At 45.9% G+C, this 24,350-nt stretch overlaps 1 protein-coding gene across 3 annotated transcripts in view; it reads left to right on the top strand.

The window, feature by feature from the left end:
* The window catches only part of LOC118382505 (disco-interacting protein 2 homolog C), a 56,629-nt gene that overhangs the window by 16,389 nt on the left and 15,890 nt on the right, over positions 1 to 24,350 (top strand). For 2 of the 3 annotated variants that reach the window (XM_052501905.1, XM_052501903.1), the window contains exons 2-22: positions 929 to 1,000; positions 1,420 to 1,521; positions 1,704 to 1,829; positions 2,150 to 2,458; positions 2,536 to 2,658; positions 3,391 to 3,582; positions 3,790 to 3,987; positions 4,264 to 4,355; positions 4,484 to 4,594; positions 4,769 to 4,892; positions 4,986 to 5,095; positions 6,016 to 6,118; positions 6,321 to 6,385; positions 6,473 to 6,566; positions 6,716 to 6,835; positions 7,070 to 7,184; positions 7,405 to 7,544; positions 7,629 to 7,765; positions 8,027 to 8,235; positions 8,459 to 8,573; positions 18,406 to 18,607. In XM_052501905.1, the coding sequence (XP_052357865.1) occupies positions 929 to 1,000; positions 1,420 to 1,521; positions 1,704 to 1,829; positions 2,150 to 2,458; positions 2,536 to 2,658; positions 3,391 to 3,582; positions 3,790 to 3,987; positions 4,264 to 4,355; positions 4,484 to 4,594; positions 4,769 to 4,892; positions 4,986 to 5,095; positions 6,016 to 6,118; positions 6,321 to 6,385; positions 6,473 to 6,566; positions 6,716 to 6,835; positions 7,070 to 7,184; positions 7,405 to 7,544; positions 7,629 to 7,765; positions 8,027 to 8,235; positions 8,459 to 8,573; positions 18,406 to 18,607 (2,859 nt within the window). The remainder of the gene's footprint in view (positions 1 to 928; positions 1,001 to 1,419; positions 1,522 to 1,703; positions 1,830 to 2,149; positions 2,459 to 2,535; positions 2,659 to 3,390; positions 3,583 to 3,789; positions 3,988 to 4,263; positions 4,356 to 4,483; positions 4,595 to 4,768; positions 4,893 to 4,985; positions 5,096 to 6,015; positions 6,119 to 6,320; positions 6,386 to 6,472; positions 6,567 to 6,715; positions 6,836 to 7,069; positions 7,185 to 7,404; positions 7,545 to 7,628; positions 7,766 to 8,026; positions 8,236 to 8,458; positions 8,574 to 18,405; positions 18,608 to 24,350) is intronic. The other variant, XM_052501907.1, reaches the window with a different exon arrangement.

Raw genomic sequence — 24,350 nt, 5'->3', positions numbered from 1 at the left:
TATCTGTCCCTCTCTCACACACACACACACACACACACACACACACACACACACACACACACACACACACACACACACACACACACACACACACACACACACACACACACACACACACACACACACACACACACACACACACACACACACACTAAAAGGGCAGGTTCTGTGTTCTGAAGCCTTGTAAAAAAACAGATACTCTTACACTCAAAACAACCTCTCTCTCTCTCACTCCCTCCCCCCATCCTCTCTCTTTCTCTCTCTCTCTCACTCCCTCCCCATTCCTCTCTCTTTCAATCTCTCACTCACTCACTCCCCATCTCTCTCTCTCTCTCTCTCTCTCTCTCTCTCTCTCTCTCTCTCTCTCTCTCTCTCTCTCATCTCTCTCTCTCACACTCCCTCCCCCATCTCTCTCTCTTTCTTTCTCTCTCTCTCTCTCACTCACTCACTTACTCCCCCATCTCTCTCTCTCTCTCTCTCCTCCATCTCTCTCTCCCTCTCTCCCTCCCCCATCCCTCTTTCTCTCTCTCTCTCTCTCTCTCTCTCTCTCTCTCTCTCTCTCTCTCTCTCTCTCTCTCTCACTCTCTCACCACTCACTCACTCACTCACTCACTCACTCACTCACTCACTCACTCACTCACTCACTCACTCACTCACTCACTCCCTCCCCCATCTCTCTCTCTCACTCACTCCCTCCCTCCCCATCCCTCTTTCTCTCTCTCACTCACTCACTCCCTCCCCCATCCCTCTCTCTCACTCACTCCCTCCCTCCCCATCCCTCTTTCTCTCTCTCACTCACTCACTCCCTCCCCATCCCTCTCTCTTTCTCTCTCTCACTCACTCACTCCCCCATCCCTCTTTCTCTCACTCACTCCCTCCCCTCTCTCTCTCTCTCTCTCTCTCTCTATCGCCCCACTCTCTCTGCCAGGTGACATCACACAGAAGGGTTATGAGAAGAAGCGGTCTAAGCTGATCAGGCCGTACGTTCCTCATCCTGGAGGTACATTAATACACAGTCTGTCCTCTAGTAGAACACTGTGCAGCACATCTATTCTAGTCCCAGTGGGTTTAACCTTCCTTCTTTAAACCGTGGCTCTCTCACTCTGTAGTACCCCCAATACACTCAATGTAGCAGCATATTCAATATGCTGAAAGCACCTTCCACACTGAGAATGCTTGGTGATTTTTGTATCTCTGTCTGTGGCTTGGACTGTATCTTTTTGACTCTTTTTGAATTGTTTTTGTGTGCTTTTCTCTGTGTGTGTGTGTGTGCTTTTCTCTGTGTGTGTGTGCTTTTCTCTGTGTGTGTGTGTGCTTTTCTGTGTTTGTGCTCTCTTCTCTGTGTGTGTGTGTGTGTGTGTGCGTGCGTGCGTGCGTGCGTGCGTGCGTGCGTGTGTGTGTGTGTGCGTGTGTGTGTAGGTATGGAGGGTATGTCCCACCGCCCCTTCTTCGCCCCCCCGTCTGCCGCTCGCTTCCACAGACGGCGTTCTTCTGGAACACGCGATGAACGCTATCGTTCAGGTACACACAAACACACACACGCCGTACCTACAGTACCGAACCTCACCTTAGACCAGAGTCATTGAAACTGTTGGTAGACTCAACTTTAGATTGTTCTTTCATTAGTCAACATATAGATAGAAGTGTATTAATGAAATTGACTAACACAATTCCTTCTCTCTCCAACACCATTTCACCCCCAGATGTCCACAGTGAGGCAGTGCAGGCGGTGTTAGCCAGACATGTGGAGAGCAAGGTGGCAGTGCCCATGCCCTCCAAACGACGATCACTGGTGGTACAGACATCCATGGATGCCTACACACCCCCAGGTGAGACACACACACACACATCAGGTTATGATATGATTATGTCAGTGTTATGCTGTATGAAGGTTGTATAAAGGTTACTAACTCTCACTAGGCCTGTCCTCATTCTCTTATACAGTTAAGTTCTATTAAGGTTGTAGTAACGTTAATGATATGTTATGCCATGTATTTATGTTGTATGAAGGTTGTATGAAGGCTACTGACCGTCACTAGGCCTGTCTTCAGGGTCAGATAGAGTTGGGGTTAGGTTGTGTTTTGCTTAGCTATGATAGGTTGTAGTTATGATGTATGAAGGTTGTATGAAGGTTACTGACCCTCACTAGGACTGTCCCCACTGTGCTCAGACTCGTCGTCGGGCTCGGAGGAAGAGGCGGGGCCAGGCGATGACATGCCAGGGATGGAACACTGGATGACTCGCCCCGCCCACTTAGGTCCAGCCCACCTAGGCTCCACCTCCTCGTCCTCCTCGTCCACTCAGAGCGGTGGCAGCGGCAACGCAGGACGACTGGCCGACTCGCTCGCACACACACACCTCTCACACCCACACCTGGCACACCCTCACCTCACACACACACACACACACCTGACCCAGTCACACCACGTGTCAGCTCACCACTCACAAACACACCACGGTGAGTACAACTTCACTTTTCTTATTTGTGTAACATTGTGTGTGTATGAGTTCACATCTGTATGTGTGTGTCTGCAGCTATCGGACACCTGTCTCTGAAGCGTAAGCCAGCTCTGGGCGTGGCGGAGAACGGAGGCTCTCTCAGAAGATCCTGTGAGTTCGGTTCTGATATGCTGTGGCCTCCACCACTGGAGTCTGACGGTCAGTACGCTCACACACACATGCGCTCACACACACATGCGCTCACACACACATGCGCTAACACACACATGTGCTCACACACACATGCTCTCACACACACATGCTCTCACACACACATGCTCTCACACACAAATGCGCTCACACACACATGTGCTCACACACACATGCACACACACTTACACAGCCCTTTTTATATATATATACCATACCACTCTCTCTTGCCCCTCTCTCTCTCTCTCTTGCCCCCCCTCTCTCTCTCTTGCCCCTCTCTCTCTCTCTCTCTCTCTCTCTCTCTCTCTCTCTCTCTCTGTCTTGCCCCCTCCTCTCACTCTCTCTCCCACTCTCTCTCTCTCTCCCTCTCTCTCTCTCTCTCTCTCTCTCTCTCTCCCTCTCTCTCTCTCTCTCTCTCTCCCGCTTCTCTTACTCTCTCTCTCTCTCTCCCGCTCTCTTACTCTCTCTCTCTCTCTCCCGCTCTCTCTCTCTCTCTCTCCCACTCTCTCTCTCTCTCCTTTTCTCTCTCTCTCTTTTCTCTCTCTCTCTCTCTCCCTCCCTCCTCTCCCTCTCTCTCTCTCTCTCTCTCTCTCTCTCTCTCTCTCTCTCTCTCTCTCTCTCTCTCGCTCTCGCCCTTTCTTTTTCTCTCTCTCTCTATAGAGAAACACTCTACTCCTCCTGATGTAACTGGCTACTCATCTGACTCCTCCCACTCCCACTCCCACCCCCACCCCAACTCAGAGCGCCACATAGGAACCATCGCCCGAAACACACAGAAATACGGCAACGCTGAACGCATGGAGACTGGAGACGGTGTCCCGGTCAGCAGTCGTGTGTCTGCTAAGATCCAGCAGCTAGTGAACACTCTGAAAATGCCTCGTAGACCTCCACTCAGAGAGTTCTTCGTTGATGACTTTGAAGAACTTCTAGAAGGTAGGAGCTGAATAAATATGAATAAATAAATCAATACATTGAATAAATAAATAAATACATACATATTTAAATCTAGTTGTCTAGCTATCTAGCTATCTTCTCTGTCTTCATATTTAGTGAAAGGTTAGTGAAGGTTTCTGCATTCATCTCTAGTGTGTTTAATTGTTTTACATGCAAGTTTCAGAATAAAAGTCTCTGTCTCTGTAGTCCAGCAGCCAGACCCCAAGCAGCGCCGTCCGGAGGGGGCAGAGATGTTGGCAGTGAGAGGAGAGGCTCTGGGGGTGGTGACTAACTGGCCCCCTTCCCTGGAGGCAGCTCTCCAACGCTGGGGCACCATTAGCCCTAAAGCCCCCTGTCTCACCAGCCTGGACACCACTGGCAAACCTCTATATGTACTCACATACGGTAACTACACACATCAAAGGAGGCTGGTGAGGGGAAGAGGACTCAATAATGGCTGAAATGGATTAAATGGAATGGCATCAAACACATGGAAACCATGGAAACCATATGTTTGATGTATTTGATACCATTCCACTGATTCCTCTCCAGCCATTACTACGAGCCCATCCTTCCCAATTAAGGTCCCACCAACCTCCTGTGGCACAAATACACACACACACACACAGCCACACAGTCACGCCACACACACACTCACTCAGCCCTGTGTTCTGTCCATAGGGAAGTTATGGTCTCGAAGTGTCAAGCTGGCCTTTAACATCCTACACAAGCTGGGCAGCAAGCAGGAGCCCATGGTGCGACCGGGGGACAGGGTGAGTACATGTAGAAGATCCATCCCTCCAATACTTTTACTAGTTATGATATTAATAATGGATATCCGAATTAAGCACAAGAAGGATTGTAATATTTTCTCCCTGCCTATGTTCCTCCGATCCCCCAGGTGGCGCTAGTGTTTCCTAATAATGACCCGGTGGCCTTCATGGTGGCCTTCTATGGCTGCCTGCTGGCTGAGGTGGTCCCTGTACCCATAGAGGTGCCCCTGACACGCAAGGCACGTCTACATAAATCTGGGTGTGGGGAAAAATGAATAGTCCAAGCACAGAGCCCTTGGGGAACACCTTGTTTCATTCGCATACTGTTTGTTGTGTTGTATAAGCAATAAGCACATTCAAGCACGTATAGGAGTGTTTGTGTTGGACCTGAGCATGTCTGTCTTGTCCAATAGGATGCTGGCAGCCAGCAGATCGGCTTCCTATTGGGTAGCTGTGGGGTTACCGTGGCGCTGACCAGTGATGCCTGCCATAAAGGCCTGCCCAAGAGTGCTACAGGAGAGATACCACAGTTCAGGGGTAAGTGTATGTGTGTGTGCATGAAAATGTGTTCTCGTAATCTAGTTCCTCAACAGTGTATGAATGCAGCCAACTGATTCTCTGTCTCTCTAGGATGGCCTAAGCTGCTGTGGTTTGTGACTGAGTCGAAGCATCTCTCCAAGCCTCCCAGAGACTGGTTCCCTCACATCAAAGATGCAAACAGCGACACAGCATATATAGAGGTAATACATTCATTACATTTCCATTACAAAGAGAGCTTGTAATGTAAATCAATCCAAATTGCTTGAGCAGAACCCTAAGGGGTTTTAATGTATGCGTTTGTTACTCTACACCATACCACTGCTTTAACACTCTCTCTCCCTCTCTATCTTTCTGTATTTGTTCTCTCTCGCCCCTCTCTCTATCTCTCCCTCTCCCTCTCTCTCTGTCTCTCACTCTCTCTGTCTCTCTCTCTCTCTCTCTCTCTCTCTCTCTCTCTCTCTCTCTCTCTCTCTCTCTCTCTCTCTCTCTCGCTGTCTCTGTCTCTCTCTCTATCTTTCTGTATTTGTTCTTGCTCACCCCTCTCTCTATCTCTCCCTCTCCCTCACCCTCTCTCTCTGTCTCTCACTATCTCTGTCTCTGTCTCGCTCTCTCTCTCTGTCTCTCTGTCTCTCTCTCTCTCTCTCTCTCTCTCTCTCTCTCTCTCTCTCTCTCTCTCTCTCTCTCTCTCTCTCTCTCTCTCTCTCTCTCTCTCTCTCTCTCTCTCTCTCTCTCTCTCTCTCTCTCTCTCTCTCTCTCTGTCTCTCTCTCTTTCTGTCTCCCTCTCTGTCTCTTTCTCTGTCTCTGTCTCTGTCTCTGTCTCTGTCTCTGTCTCTGTCTCTCTCTGTCTCTGTCTCTGTCTCTGTCTCTGTCTCTGTCTCTGTCTCTTTCTCTGTCTCTGTCTCTGTCTCTGTCTCTGTCTCTGTCTCTGTCTCTGTCTCTGTCTCTGTCTCTGTCTCTGTCTCTGTCTCTGTCTCTGTCTCTGTCTCTGTCTCTGTCTCTGTCTCTCTCTGTCTCTGTCTCTGTCTCTGTCTCTGTCTCTGTCTCTGTCTCTGTCTCTGTCTCTGTCTCTGTCTCCGTCTCTGTCTCTGTCTCTATCTCTCTCTCTCTCTATCCCCCCCAGTACAAGACCTGTAAGGATGGAAGTGTTCTGGGAGTCACGGTGATGAGGATCGCTCTGCTGACTCACTGCCAAGCCCTCACACAGTCCTGTGGCTACACAGAAGGTACTGTAAGACACACACTCTACACACACAACACTCTCGCTCTCACACACACACACAAACAAACACAAACATACTCTGCCAGGTAATCTCTCTAACGCTTTATTTCGCTTCAGTGATCTCTTGATGTCTGTCTCTCTCTTTGTCTCCCTCCCTCTCTTGCTCCCCCACTCCCTCCTAACCCGTCTCCCCTCTCTCTCTGCAGCGGAGACCATAGTGAATGTTCTAGACTTTAAGAAGGACGTGGGACTGTGGCACGGCATCCTCACGGTAAGACCTGCTGCTACAGGTCAGGTTGTCAGGGAAAGTATGATTAAGGGTTAGAGGTTAAAGGTTATGTGTATGTCCTATCTCCAGAGCGTGATGAATATGATGCATGTGATCAGCGTTCCCTACTCTCTGATGAAGGTTAACCCGTTGTCCTGGATACAAAAGGTCTATCACTTTAAAGGTCAGACACACCCACCTGTCAATCAACCACTCAATAGTAAATTCATATGTCAATCTACAAGATATTGTTATTAAGTCATTTGTCAATCATTCAGGAAGTATTTGATCTTTGCGTTAACACTGATGTCGACACTGTGTGTTTCTCTCCAGCCAAGGTAGCGTGTGTAAAGTCCAGGGACATGCACTGGGCTCTGGTGGCCCACAGAGAGCAGAAGGACATCAGCCTGAGTTCCCTCCGGATGCTGCTGGTCGCCGACGGATCTAACCCTTGTAACTCTCACTTCCTATCTATGGAGATATTTTTCTCTTAGTCCTCTCTATTTTTCTCTTAGTCCTCTCTATTTTTCTCTTAGTCCTCTCTATTTTTCTCTTAGTCCTCTCTATTTTTCTCTTAGTCCTCTCTATTTTTCTCTTAGTCCTCTCTATTTTTGTCTTAGTCCTCTCTATTTTTCTCTTAGTCCTCTCTTTCCTTCTGTCCTTTCCTTCTGTCCTTTCCTTCTCCAGGGTCTATCTCGTCCTGTGATGCCTTCCTCAACGTGTTCCAGAGTAAAGGCTTAAGGTCAGAGGTCATCTGTCCCTGTGCCAGCTCCCCCGAGGCACTGACTGTTGCCATCAGAAGGTAGGCTCCGTCTACACTATCCCCTGACTAAGCACACAAACACACACGCACACCATCATCAGCAGCAGCATTCATTCTTGGTCGATCCTAGAGTAACAGGCTTAATATTTTGTTGGTTTGGAAAATGATTCTGTCAAAGTTAAGTGGCTGAGGGGACACTACCATCATCATCATCATCAGTGAGATCAGTCCTTTATATCTGTCTCTCTCTCTGATCCAGGCCAGTGGAGGACAGTAGCCAGCCACCAGGCCGAGGGGTTCTCTCCATGCAGGGTCTGAGTTACAGTGTGGTCCGTGTCGACACGGAGGAACGCCTGTCAGTCCTCACTGTGCAGGATGTGGGCACTGTCATGCCTGGAGGTAGGGGTGTGTGTGTGTGGGTGTGTGGTTAGGCCTGCTCTCTTCTTCAGCTCCAGTTGTGCAGTGTGTGTGTTCTGTCTCCAGCCCTGGTGTGTGTGGTGAAGCCAGACGGTGTGCCTCTCCTGTGTAAGACAGATGAGATCGGGGAGTTGTGCGTGTGTTCCGTTGCCACGGGAACATCGTACTACGGACTGACAGGCATGACCAAGAACACCTTTGAGGTGAGGACAGTAGGGTTTGTGTGTGTAACTTACATATAATGGCCATTTGTACTGTGTGTATAGCATGTACAACATTGGTGTGGGTGTATGTTCATGACACAATATGTGTGTGTGTGTGTGTGTGTGTGTGTGTGTGTGTGTGTGTGTGTGTGTGTGTGTGTGTGTGTGTGTGTGTGTGTGTGTGTGTGTGTGTGTGTGTGTGTGTGTGTGTGTGTGTGTGTGTGTGTGTGTGTGTGTGTGTGTGTGTGTGTGTGTGTGTAGGTGTTTCCAGTAGCATCCGGTGGAGGTCTGGTCAGTGAGTATGCGTTTGTCCGTACGGGGCTGCTGGGCTTCGTGGGTCCCGGTGGTCTGGTGTTTATCTCCGGCAAGATGGACGGCCTCATTGTGGTCAGCGGACGCAGACATAATGCTGATGACATCATAGCCACCGCACTGGCCGTGGAGCCAATGAAATTCATCTACAGAGGGAGGTATGCAACCGTGCAGTATTGTTTTGGACAAAGACAACTACATAGGGAATACTATTCTCTGTCTGTACTCACTGTACTCTCCATGTAAAAAATGTCAGTTAGAGAACATACTGATACTACCCTAACCATCTGTCTGCCTGCCTGCCTGCCTGCCTGCCTGCCTGCCTGCCTGCCTGCCTCCCTCCCTCCCTCCCTCCCTCCCTCCCTCCCTCCCTCCCTCCAGGATAGCAGTGTTCAGTGTGACCGTGCTGCATGATGAGCGTATCGTGGTGGTAGCAGAGCAGAGACCAGACTCTACTGAGGAGGACAGCTTCCAGTGGATGAGCCGCGTTCTTCAGGTATCACCACCACAACATCCCCTTACTGTATGACCATAATACAGGTATCACCACCACAACATCCCCTTACTGTATGACCATAATACAGGTATCACTACCACAACATCACCCTACAGTACGACCATAATACAGGTATCACCACCACAACATCACCTTACTGTATGACCATAATACAGGTATCACTACCACAACATCCCCTTACTGTATGACCATAATACAGGTATCACTACCACAACATCCCCTTACTGTATGACCATAATACAGGTATCACCACCACAACATCACCTTACTGTATGACCATAATACAGGTATCACCACCACAACATCCCCTTACTGTATGACCATAATACAGGTATCACCACCACAACATCACCTTACAGTATGACCATAATACAGGTAACACCACCACAACATCACCTTACAGTATGACCATAATACAGGTATCACCACCACAACATCACCCTACAGTACGACCATAATACAGGTATCACCACCACAACATCACCCTACTGTATGACCATAATACAGGTATCACCACCACAACATCCCCTTACTGTATGACCATAATACAGGTATCACCACCACAACATCACCTTACAGTATGACCATAATACAGGTATCACCACCACAACATCACCCTACAGTACGACCATAATACAGGTAACACCACCACAACATCACCCTACAGTACGACCATAATACAGGTATCACCACCACAACATCACCTTACAGTATGACCATAATACAGGTATCACTACCACAACATCACCCTACAGTATGACCATAATACAGGTATCACTACCACAACATCACCCTTACCGTACGACCATAATACAGGTAACACCACCACAACATCACCCTACAGTATGACCATAATACAGGTATCACCACCACAACATCACCCTACAGTATGACCATAATACAGGTATCACCACCACAACATCACCCTACAGTATGACCATAATACAGGTATCACCACCACAACATCACCCTACAGTATGACCATAATACAGGTATCACCACCACAACATCACCCTACAGTATGACCATAATACAGGTATCACCACCACAACATCACCTTACTGTATGACCATAATACAGGTATCACCACCACAACATCACCCTACTGTATGACCATAATACAGGTATCACTACCACAACATCAAATACAGTATGACCATAATACAGGTATCACCACCACAACATCACCTTACTGTATGACCATAATACAGGTATCACCACCACAACATCACCTTACTGTATGACCATAATACAGGTATCACCACCACAACATCACCTTACTGTATGACCATAATACAGGTATCACCACCACAACATCACCCTACTGTATGACCATAATACAGGTATCACCACCACAACATCACCTTACTGTATGACCATAATACAGGTATCACCACCACAACATCACCTTACTGTATGACCATAATACAGGTATCACCACCACAACATCCCCTTACTGTATGACCATAATACAGGTATCACCACCACAACATCACCTTACAGTATGACCATAATACAGGTATCACTACCACAACATCACCCTACAGTATGACCATAATACAGGTATCACCACCACAACATCACCCTACAGTACGACCATAATACAGGTATCACCACCACAACATCACCCTACAGTACGAACTTAATACAGGTAACACCACCACAACATCCCCTTACTGTATGACCATAATACAGGTATCACCACCACAACATCACCCTACAGTATGACCATAATACAGGTATCACCACCACAACATCCCCTTACTGTATGACCATAATACAGGTATCACCACCACAACATCACCCTACAGTATGACCATAATACAGGTATCACCACCACAACATCACCTTACAGTATGACCATAATACAGGTATCACCACCACAACATCACCCTACAGTATGACCATAATACAGGTATCACCACCACAACATCACCCTACAGTATGACCATAATACAGGTATCACCACCACAACATCACCCTACAGTATGACCATAATACAGGTATCACCACCACAACATCACCTTACAGTATGACCATAATACAGGTATCACTACCACAACATCACCCTACAGTACGACCATAATACAGGTATCACCACCACAACATCACCTTACAGTATGACCATAATACAGGTATCACTACCACAACATCACCCTACAGTACGACCATAATACAGGTATCACCACCACAACATCCCCTTACTGTATGACCATAATACAGGTATCACCACCACAACATCCCCTTACTGTATGACCATAATACAGGTATCACCACCACAACATCCCCTTACTGTATGACCATAATACAGGTATCACCACCACAACATCACCTTACAGTATGACCATAATACAGGTATCACTACCACAACATCACCCTACAGTATGACCATAATACAGGTATCACCACCACAACATCACCCTACAGTACGACCATAATACAGGTATCACCACCACAACATCACCCTACAGTACGAACTTAATACAGGTAACACCACCACAACATCCCCTTACTGTATGACCATAATACAGGTATCACCACCACAACATCACCTTACAGTATGACCATAATACAGGTATCACCACCACAACATCACCTTACAGTATGACCATAATACAGGTATCACTACCACAACATCACCCTACAGTATGACCATAATACAGGTATCACCACCACAACATCACCCTACAGTATGACCATAATACAGGTATCACCACCACAACATCACCCTACAGTACGAACTTAATACAGGTAACACCACCACAACATCACCCTACAGTATGACCATAATACAGGTATCACCACCACAACATCACCCTACAGTACGACCATAATACAGGTATCACCACCACAACATCACCTTACAGTATGACCATAATACAGGTATCACTACCACAACATCACCTTACAGTATGACCATAATACAGGTATCACTACCACAACATCACCCTACAGTACGACCATAATACAGGTATCACCACCACAACATCACCTTACAGTATGACCATAATACAGGTATCACTACCACAACATCACCCTACAGTATGACCATAATACAGGTATCACCACCACAACATCACCCTACAGTATGACCATAATACAGGTATCACCACCACAACATCACCTTACAGTATGACCATAATACAGGTATCACCACCACAACATCACCTTACAGTATGACCATAATACAGGTATCACTACCACAACATCACCCTACAGTACGACCATAATACAGGTATCACCACCACAACATCACCCTACAGTACGACCATAATACAGGTATCACCACCACAACATCACCTACAGTACGACCATAATACAGGTATCACCACCACAACATCACCCTACAGTACGACCATAATACAGGTAACACCACCACAACATCACCCTACAGTATGACCATAATACAGGTAACACCACCACAACATCACCCTACAGTACGAACTTAATACAGGTAACACCACCACAACATCACCTTACCGTACGACCATAATACAGGTAACACCACCACAACATCACCCTACAGTACGACCATAATACAGGTATCACCACCACAACATCACCCTACAGTATGACCATAATACAGGTAACACCACCACAACATCACCCTACAGTATGACCATAATACAGGTATCACCACCACAACATCACCCTACAGTACGACCATAATACAGGTAACACCACCACAACATCACCTTACCGTACGACCATAATACAGGTAACACCACCACAACATCACCCTACAGTATGACCATAATACAGGTAACACCACCACAACATCACCCTACAGTATGACCATAATACAGGTAACACCACCACAACATCACCTTACCGTACGACCATAATACAGGTATCACCACCACAACATCACCCTACAGTACGACCATAATACAGGTATCACCACCACAACATCCCCTTACTGTATGACCATAATACAGGTATCACCACCACAACATCACCCTACAGTATGACCATAATACAGGTAACACTACCACAACATCACCCTACAGTATGACCATAATACAGGTATCATCACCACAACACCCCTTACTGTATGACCATAATACAGGTAACACCACAACAACATCACCTTACCGTACGACCATAATACAGGTATCACCACCACAACATCACCCTACAGTATGACCATAATACAGGTAACACCACCACAACATCCCCCTACAGTATGACCATAATACAGGTATCACCACCACAACATCACCCTACAGTATGACCATAATACAGGTATCACCACCACAACATCACCCTACAGTATGACCATAATACAGGTAACACTACCACAACATCACCCTACAGTATGACCATAATACAGGTAACACCACCACAACATCACCCTACAGTATGACCATAATACAGGTAACACCACCACAACATCACCCTACAGTATGACCATAATACAGGTAACACCACCACAACATCACCCTACAGTATGACCATAATACAGGTAACACCACCACAACATCACCCTACAGTATGACCATAATACAGGTAACAGTACCGCAACATCACCCTACAGTACGACCTTAATACAGGTAACACCACCACAACATCACCCTACAGTATGACCATAATACAGGTATCACCACCACAACATCACCCTACAGTACGACCATAATACAGGTAACACCACCACAACATCACCCTACCGTACGACCATAATACAGGTAACACCACCACAACATCACCCTACAGTATGACCATAATACAGGTATCACCACCACAACATCACCCTACAGTACGACCATAATACAGGTAACACCACCACAACATCACCCTACCGTACGACCATAATACAGGTAACACCACCACAACATCACCCTACAGTATGACCATAATACAGGTATCACCACCACAACATCACCCTACAGTACGACCATAATACAGGTATCATCACCACAACATCACCCTACAGTATGACCATAATACAGGTATCACCACCACAACATCACCCTACAGTATGACCATAATACAGGTATCATCACCACAACATCCCCTTACTGTACGACCATAATACAGGTATCACCACCACAACATCACCCTACAGTATGACCATAATACAGGTAACACCACCACAACATCCCCCTACAGTATGACCATAATACAGGTATCACCACCACAACATCACCCTACAGTATGACCATAATACAGGTATCACCACCACAACATCACCCTACAGTATGACCATAATACAGGTAACACTACCACAACATCACCCTACAGTATGACCATAATACAGGTAACACCACCACAACATCACCCTACAGTATGACCATAATACAGGTATCACCACCACAACATCACCCTACAGTACGACCATAATACAGGTATCATCACCACAACATCACCCTACAGTATGACCATAATACAGGTATCACCACCACAACATCACCCTACAGTATGACCATAATACAGGTATCATCACCACAACATCCCCTTACTGTATGACCATAATACAGGTAACACCACCACAACATCACCCTACCGTACGACCATAATACAGGTATCACCACCACAACATCACCCTACAGTATGACCATAATACAGGTAACACCACCACAACATCACCCTACAGTATGACCATAATACAGGTAACACCACCACAACATCACCCTACCGTACGACCATAATACAGGTAACAGTACCGCAACATCACCTTACCGTACGACCATAATACAGGTATCACCACCACAACATCACCCTACAGTATGACCATAATACAGGTAACACCACCACAACATCACCTTACCGTACGACCATAATACAGGTAACAGTACCGCAACACGACCACAGTATGACCATAATACAGGTATCACCACCACAACATCACCCTACAGTATGACCATAATACAGGTAACACCACCACAACATCACCCTACAGTATGACCATAATACAGGTAACACCACCACAACATCACCCTACAGTATGACCATAATACAGGTAACACCACCACAACATGACCATAATACAGGTAACACCACCACAACATCACCCTACAGTATGACCATAATACAGGTATCACCACCACAACATCACCCTTCAGTATGACCATAATACAGGTAACACCACCACAACATCACCCTACCGTACGACCATAATACAGGTAACAGTACCGCAACATGACCACAGTATGACCATAATACAGGTATCACCACCACAACATCACCCTACAGTATGACCATAATACAGGTAACACCACCACAACATGACCATAATACAGGTAACACCACCACAACATCACCCTACAGTATGACCATAATACAGGTATCACCACCACAACATCACCCTACAGTATGACCATAATACAGGTAACACCACCACAACATCACCCTACAGTATGACCATAATACAGGTAACACCACCACAACATCACCCTACCGTACGACCATAATACAGGTAACAGTACCGCAACACGACCACAGTACGAACTTAATACAGGTAACACCACCACAACATCACCTTACCGTACGACCATAATACAGGTATCACCACCACAACATCACCCTACAGTACGACCATAATACAGGTATCACCACCACAACATCACCCTACAGTATGACCATAATACAGGTAACACCACCACAACATCACCCTACAGTATGACCATAATACAGGTATCACCACCACAACATCACCCTACAGTACGACCATAATACAGGTAACACCACCACAACATCACCTTACCGTACGACCATAATACAGGTAACACCACCACGACATCACCCTACAGTATGACCATAATACAGGTAACACCACCACAACATCACCCTACAGTATGACCATAATACAGGTAACACCACCACAACATCACCTTACCGTCGACCATAATACAGGTATCACCACCACAACATCACCCTACAGTACGACCATAATACAGGTATCACTACCACAACATCCCCTTACTGTATGACCATAATACAGGTATCACCACCACAACATCACCCTACAGTATGACCATAATACAGGTATCACCACCACAACATCACCCTACAGTATGACCATAATACAGGTATCATCACCACAACATCCCCTTACTGTATGACCATAATACAGGTAACACCACCACAACATCACCTTACCGTACGACCATAATACAGGTATCACCACCACAACATCACCCTACAGTATGACCATAATACAGGTAACACCACCACAACATCCCCCTACAGTATGACCATAATACAGGTATCACCACCACAACATCACCCTACAGTATGACCATAATACAGGTATCACCACCACAACATCACCCTACAGTATGACCATAATACAGGTAACACTACCACAACATCACCCTACAGTATGACCATAATACAGGTAACACCACCACAACATCACCCTACAGTATGACCATAATACAGGTAACACCACCACAACATCACCCTACAGTATGACCATAATACAGGTAACACCACCACAACATCACCCTACAGTACGACCATAATACAGGTAACACCACCACAACATCACCCTACAGTATGACCATAATACAGGTAACAGTACCGCAACATCACCCTACAGTACGACCTTAATACAGGTAACACCACCACAACATCACCCTACAGTATGACCATAATACAGGTATCACCACCACAACATCACCCTACAGTACGACCATAATACAGGTAACACCACCACAACATCACCCTACCGTACGACCATAATACAGGTAACACCACCACAACATCACCCTACAGTATGACCATAATACAGGTATCACCACCACAACATCACCCTACAGTACGACCATAATACAGGTAACACCACCACAACATCACCCTACCGTACGACCATAATACAGGTAACACCACCACAACATCACCCTACAGTATGACCATAATACAGGTATCACCACCACAACATCACCCTACAGTATGACCATAATACAGGTATCACCACCACAACATCACCCTACAGTATGACCATAATACAGGTATCACCACCACAACATCACCCTACAGTATGACCATAATACAGGTATCACCACCACAACATCCCCTTACTGTATGACCATAATACAGGTATCACCACCACAACATCACCCTACAGTATGACCATAATACAGGTAACACCACCACAACATCACCCTACAGTATGACCATAATACAGGTATCACCACCACAACATCACCCTACAGTATGACCATAATACAGGTATCACCACCACAACATCACCCTACAGTATGACCATAATACAGGTAACACCACCACAACATCACCCTACAGTATGACCATAATACAGGTAACACCACCACAACATCACCCTACAGTATGACCATAATACAGGTATCACCACCACAACATCACCCTACAGTACGACCATAATACAGGTATCATCACCACAACATCACCCTACAGTATGACCATAATACAGGTATCACCACCACAACATCACCCTACAGTATGACCATAATACAGGTATCATCACCACAACATCCCCTTACTGTATGACCATAATACAGGTATCACCACCACAACATCACCCTACAGTACGACCATAATACAGGTAACACCACCACAACATCACCCTACAGTATGACCATAATACAGGTAACACCACCACAACATCACCCTACAGTATGACCATAATACAGGTAACACCACCACAACATCACCCTACCGTACGACCATAATACAGGTAACAGTACCGCAACATCACCTTACCGTACGACCATAATACAGGTATCACCACCACAACATCACCCTACAGTATGACCATAATACAGGTAACACCACCACAACATCACCTTACCGTACGACCATAATACAGGTAACAGTACCGCAACACGACCACAGTATGACCATAATACAGGTATCACCACCACAACATCACCCTACAGTATGACCATAATACAGGTAACACCACCACAACATCACCCTACAGTATGACCATAATACAGGTAACACCACCACAACATCACCCTACAGTATGACCATAATACAGGTAACACCACCACAACATGACCATAATACAGGTAACACCACCACAACATCACCCTACAGTATGACCATAATACAGGTATCACCACCACAACATCACCCTTCAGTATGACCATAATACAGGTAACACCACCACAACATCACCCTACCGTACGACCATAATACAGGTAACAGTACCGCAACATGACCACAGTATGACCATAATACAGGTATCACCACCACAACATCACCCTACAGTATGACCATAATACAGGTAACACCACCACAACATGACCATAATACAGGTAACACCACCACAACATCACCCTACAGTATGACCATAATACAGGTATCACCACCACAACATCACCCTACAGTATGACCATAATACAGGTAACACCACCACAACATCACCCTACAGTATGACCATAATACAGGTAACACCACCACAACATCACCCTACCGTACGACCATAATACAGGTAACAGTACCGCAACACGACCACAGTACGAACTTAATGCAGGTAACGCTACCTCAGCACAACCACAGTACAACCATAATGCAACCAGACCAGACAAAATGTGTGAATAAGCGAAACAGTGTATTTTATTTAGAGTCAATTCAAACTACTTTTTTCTACCTTGCACCTGGGAAATTGTTAGAGGTTTTTCATGATCTCTTGTATCTTCCACTGTGTGTGTGTGTGTGTGTGTGTGTGTGTGTGTGTGTGTGTGTGTGTGTGTGTGTGTGTGTGTGTGTGTGTGTGTGTGTGTGTGTGTGTGTGTGTGTGTGTGTGTGTGTGTGTGTGTGTGTGTGTGTGTGTGTGTCCGTCCATCCGTCTGTGTGTGTGTGTGCTTGTGTGTTTAATTGACAGGCGATAGACAGTATCCATGGTGTGGGTGTGTTCTGCCTGGGGTTAGTTCCAGCCAACACCCTCCCTAAAACCCCCCTTGGGGGTCTACACCTGTCTGAGACCAAACAGCTGTACCTGGAGGGGGGGCTGCACCCCTGTAACGTCCTCATGTGTCCTCACACCTGTGTTACCAACCTGCCCAAACCACGACAGAAACAACCAGGTGAGAGAGAGAGAGAGAGGGAGAGAGACAGAGGGAGAGAGACAGAGAGAGAGACAGAGAGAGAGACAGAGAGAGAGAGAGAGAGAGAGAGAGAGAGAGAGAGAGAGAGAGAGAGAGAGTGTGCGCGTGTTTAGCAGAGCTGATTTTATTGATTTATTTCACCTTTATTTAACCAGGTAGGCTAGTTGAGAACAAGTTCTCATTTACAACTGCGACCTGGCCAAGATAAAGCAAAGCAGTGCGACACAAACAACAACACAGAGTTACACATGGAATAAACAAAACATACAGTCCATAACACAATAGAAAAAAGAGTCTATATACAGTGTGTGCAAATTAATTAAGATAAGGGAGGTAAGGCAATAAATAGGCCATACTGGTGAAATAATTACAATTTAGCAATAAACACTGGAGTGATAGAGACTGGAGTGATAGATGTGTAGAAGCTGAATGTGCAAGTAGAGATACTGGGGTGCAAAGGAGCAAAAAAATTAAAATTAATAACAGTATGGGGATGAGGTAGCTGGATGGGGTATTAACAGATGGGCTATGTACAGGTGCAGTGATCTGTGAGCTGCTCTGACAGTTGATGCTTAAAGTTAGTGAGGGAGATATGAGACTCCAGCTTCAGTGATTTTTGCAATTCGTTCCAGTCATTGGCAGCAGAGAACTGGAAGGAAAGGCGGCCAAAGGAAGAATTGGCTTTGGGGGTGACCAGTGAAATATACCTGCTGGAGCACGTGCTACAGGTGGGTGCTGCTATGGTGACCTGTGAGCTGAGATAAGGTGGGGCTTTACCTGGCAAAGACTTATAGATGACCTGGAGCCAGTGGGTTTTGCGATGAATATGAAGTGAGGGCCAGCCGACGAGAGCATACAGGTCGCAGTGGTGGGTAGTATATGGGGCTTTGGTGACAAAATGGATGGCACTGTGATAGACTGCATCCAATTTGCTGAGTAGAGTGATGGAGGCTATTTTGCAAATGACATCGCCAAAGTCAAGGATCGGTAGGATAGTCAGTTTTACAAGAGTATGTTTGGCAGCAGAGTGAAGGATGCTTTGTTGCGGAATTGGAAGCCGATTCTAGATTTAATTTTGGATTGGAGATGCTTATTGTGAGTCTGGAAGGAGAGTTTAGTCTAACCAGACACCTAGGTATTTGTAGATGTCCACATATTCTAAGTCAGAAGCGCTGGACAGGCGGGCAGGTGCTGGTAGCAATCGGTTGAAGAGCATGCATTTAGTTTGACTTGCATTTAAGAGCAGTTGGAGGCCACGGAAGGAGAGTTGTATGGCATTGAAGCTCATCTGGAGGTTAGTTAACTTCTTGCGTTGAGCCATCCCGGATCCAGGATCGTGACTACAGCCTCAAGCCCATTACCATAACGCAACGTTAACTATTCATGAAAATCGCAAATGAAATGAAATCAATATGCTAGCTCTCAAGCTTAGCCTTTTGTTAACAACACTGTCATCTCAGATTTTCAAAATATGCTTCTCAACCATAGCAAAACAAGCATTTGTGTAACAGCATTGATAGCTAGCGTAGCATTTAGCATTAGCATTCAGCAGGCAACATTTTCACAAAAACCAGAAAAGCATTCAAATAAAATCATTTACCTTTGAAGAACTTTGGATGTTTTCAATGAGGAGACTCTCAGTTAGATAGCAAATGTTCAGTTTTTCCTGAAAGATTATTTGTTGAGGAGAAATCGCTCCGTTTTGTTCATCACATTTAGCTACGGAAAAAACCTGTATCCAGGATTGTGTAAATCTATCCGCAAGCTCATTAGCATAACACAACGTTAACTATTCATGAAAATCGCAAATGAAATGAAATCAATATGCTAGCTCTCAAGCTTAGCCTTTTGTTAACAACACTGTCATCTCAGATTTTCAAAATATGCTTCTCAACCATAGCAAAACAAGCATTTGTGTAACAGCATTGATAGCTAGCGTAGCATTTAGCGTTAGCATTCAGCAGGCAACATTTTCACAAAAACTAGAAAAGCATTCAAATAAAATAATTTAACTTTGAAGAACTTCGGATGTTTTCAATGAGGAGACTCTCAGTTAGATAGCACATGTTCAGTTTTTCCTGAAAGATTATTTGTTTAGGAGAAATCTCGCCGTTTTCTGCGTCACGTTTGGCTACCAAAAAAAAACAAAAATTCAGTCATCAAAACGCCGAACTTTTTTCCAAATGAACTCTATCGACTGAAACATGGTAAACGTTGTTTAGAATCAATCCTCAAGGTGTTTCTCACATATCTCTTTGATGATATATAGTTCGTGGAAGTCTCCTCTCTCCCCTGAATCACATTGATGAATGCGTGCAGCTTGTAGATTACGCAGCAATTTCGACAAAGGACACCGGGTGGACACCTGGTAAATGTAGTCTCTTATGGCCAATCTTCCAATGATGCCTACAAATACGTCACAATGCTGCAGACACCTTGGCCAAACGGCAGAAAGCGTAGGTTCGTTCAGGGCACATTCACAGCCATATAAGGAGACAATGGAAAACAGAGCCTCAAAAATCCTGCTCATTTCCTGTTTGAAGCTTCATCTTGGTTTCGCCTGTAGCATCAGTTCTGTGGCACTCACAGATAATATCTTTGCAGTTTTGGAAACGTCAGAGTGTTTTCCTTCCAAAGCTGACGATTATATGCATAGTCGATTAGTCATCTTTTTGTGACAAAATATTGCGCTTAAAACGGGCACGTTTTTTTATCCAATAATGAAATAGCGCCCCCATAGCTTCAACAGGTTAACACAGTGTCCAAAGAAGGGCCAGAGGTATACAGGATGGTATGGTCTGCTTAGAGGTGGATCAAATAATCACCAGCAGCAAAAGCGACATCATATACATCGTATACAGAGATAAGAGTCGGCATGAGAATTGAACCCTGTGGCACCCCCATAGAGACTGCCAGAGGTCTAGACAACAGGCCCTCCGATTTGACACACTGAACTCTGTCTGAGAAGTAGTTGGTGAACCAGGCGAGGCAGTCATTTGAGAAACAAAGGCTGTTGAGTCTGCCGATAAAAATGTGGTGATTGACAGAGTCGAAAGCCTTGGACAGGTCGATGAATACAGCTGCACAGTATTGTCTCTTATCGATGGAGGTTATGATATCGTTTAGGACCTTGAGCATGGCTGAGGTATACCCATGACCAGCTCTGAAACCAGATTGCATAGCGGAGAAGGTACGGTGAGATTCGAAATGGTCGGTGATCTGTTTGTTAACTTGGCTTTTTTTAGATTTTGATATAGGTCTGTAGCAGTTTGGGTCTAGAGTGTCTCCCCCTTTGAAGAGGGGGATGACCACGACAGCTTTCCAATCTTTGGGGATCTCAGATGATACGAAAGTGAGGTTGAACAGGCGAGTAAAAAGGGCTGCAACAATTTTGGCTGATAATTTTATAAAGAGATGGTCCAGATTGTCTAGCAACTCTTTTAGAACATCAGCTATCTGGATTTGGGTGAAGGTGAAATGGGGGAGGCTTTTGCAAGTTGCTGTGGGTGGTGCAGTGCTGTTCACCAGGGTAGGGGAGGCCAGGTGGAAAGCATGGCCAGCTGTAGAAAAATGGTTATTGAAAGTGCAGTGGGCAGCTGGGAGGAGGTGCTCTTATTCTCCATGGACTTTACAGTGTCCCAGAACTTTTTGGAGTTTCTGTTTGAAAAAGGCTTTCCTAACTGCCTGTGTATATTGGTGCTTATTTTCCCTGAAAAGTTGCATATCGCGGGGGCTACTCGATTCAAATGCAGTACACCATAGGATGTTTTTGTGCTGGTCAGTCAGGTCTGGAGTGAACCACGGGCTATATCTGTTCTTAGTTCTACATTTTTTGAATGCTTATTGAAGATGGTGAGGAAAGCGCTTTAAAGAATAACCAGGCATCTTCTACTGACGGATTGAGGTCAATATCCTTCCAGGATACCCGGGCCAGGTCGATTAGAAAGGCCTGCTGGTTGAAGTGTTTTTGGGAGCGTTTGACAATGATGATGGGTGGTTGTTTGACCGCAGACCCAAAATGGATGCAAGCAATGAGGCAGTGATCTCTAAGATCCTGGTTGAGGACAGAGGTGTATTTGGAGGGCGGGTTGGTTAGGATATCTATGAGGGTGCCTGTGTTTACGGATTTGGGGTTTTACCTGGTAGGTTCATTGATGATTTGTGTGAGATTGAGGGCATCTAGCTTAGATTGTAGGATGGCCGGGGTCTTAAGCATGTCCCAGTTTATGTCACCTAACAGCACGAGCTCTGAAGATAGATGGGGGGCAATCAATTCACATATGGTGTCCAGGGCACAGCTGGGGCAGAAGGTGGTCTATAGCAAGTGGCAACGGTGAGAGACTTGTTTCTGGAAAGGTGGATTTTTAAAAGTATAAGCTCAACTTGTTTGGGCACAGACCTGGATAGTAAGACAGAACTCTGCAGGCTGTCTCTGCAGCAGATTGCAACTTCGCACCCTTTCGCAGTTCTATCTTGTTCTAAAATGTTATAGTTAGGGATGGAAATTCAGGGTTTTTGGTGGCCTTCCTAAGCCAGGATTTAGACACGACTTGGACATCTGGGTTGGCAGAGTGTGCTAAAGCAGTGAATAAAACAAACTTAGGGAGGAGGCTTCTAATGTTAACATGCATGAAACCAAGGCTTTTACGGTTAGAGAAGTCAACAACTGAGAGCGCCTGGGGCATGGTAGTGGAGCTAGGGACTGCAGGGCCTGGATTAACCTCTACATCACCAGAGGAGCAGAGGAGGAGTAGGATAAGGGTACGGCTAAAGGCTATAAGAACTGGTTGTCTCGTATGTTCAGAACAGAGAGTAAAAGAAGCAGGTTGCTGGGCGCGGTAGAATAGATACAATGCATAATATACAGACAAAGTTATGGTAGGATGTGAGTACAGTGGAGGTGAACCTGGGCATTGAGTGACGATGAGAGAGGTATTGTCTCTCGAGACATTAATTAAACCAGGTGAGGTCACTGCATGTGTGGGAGGTGGGACAAGAGGGTTAGCTGAGGCATATTGAGCGGGGATTTGAGGCTCTACAGTGAAATAAGACAATAATCACTAACCAGAACAGCAATGGACAAGGCATATTGACATTAGGGAGAGGCATGCGTAGAAGAGTGATCATTGGGTCCAGTGAGTAGCTGGGTGGGCTGGAGACACGGCGATTCAGACTGCTAGCGGGCCGGGGATAGTAGAAGGGCCTTAGAGGGACATCACAACAGGAGAAGTCTGTTGTAGCCCCTTCGTGCGGTTACGTCAGCAGACCAGTTGTGATGGATCAGCAGGGGTCCGTGTAGTTAAAGGGTCCAGGCCAATTGAAAAAAACACGTATTGTAGCCCAAAAAATTGGCTGATGGACCTCTTAAGCGAACAGTCCAGTATGCTCTAGATACCTAGCGGGCCGTGGCTAGCAGGCTAGCAGATTGGCATTCCGGGGACATCGGGACAGAGGAGCCTGTTGAAAAAAAACCTCAGCGGATTATGTCGGTAGTCCAGTCGTGATGGATCGGCGGGGCTCCGTATCGGCAATAAAAGGGGTCCAGGCCAATTGTCAAAATAGATATTGTAGCCCAAGGAGTGGCTGATGGACCTCTTCGGCTAGCCGGGAGATGGGCCTAGCATAGGCTAGCTCCAGGCTAATTGGTGCTTGCTTCGGGACAGAGACGTTAGCCAGGAGAACCCAATCGGATAGCAGCTATCTAGCTGCGATGATCCAGGTG

Source organism: Oncorhynchus keta, chromosome 4 (genome assembly GCF_023373465.1).
Source record: "Oncorhynchus keta strain PuntledgeMale-10-30-2019 chromosome 4, Oket_V2, whole genome shotgun sequence".
Classification (NCBI taxonomy): Eukaryota; Metazoa; Chordata; class Actinopteri; order Salmoniformes; family Salmonidae; genus Oncorhynchus; species Oncorhynchus keta.
This window is presented reverse-complemented; position numbering and strand designations above follow the sequence as displayed.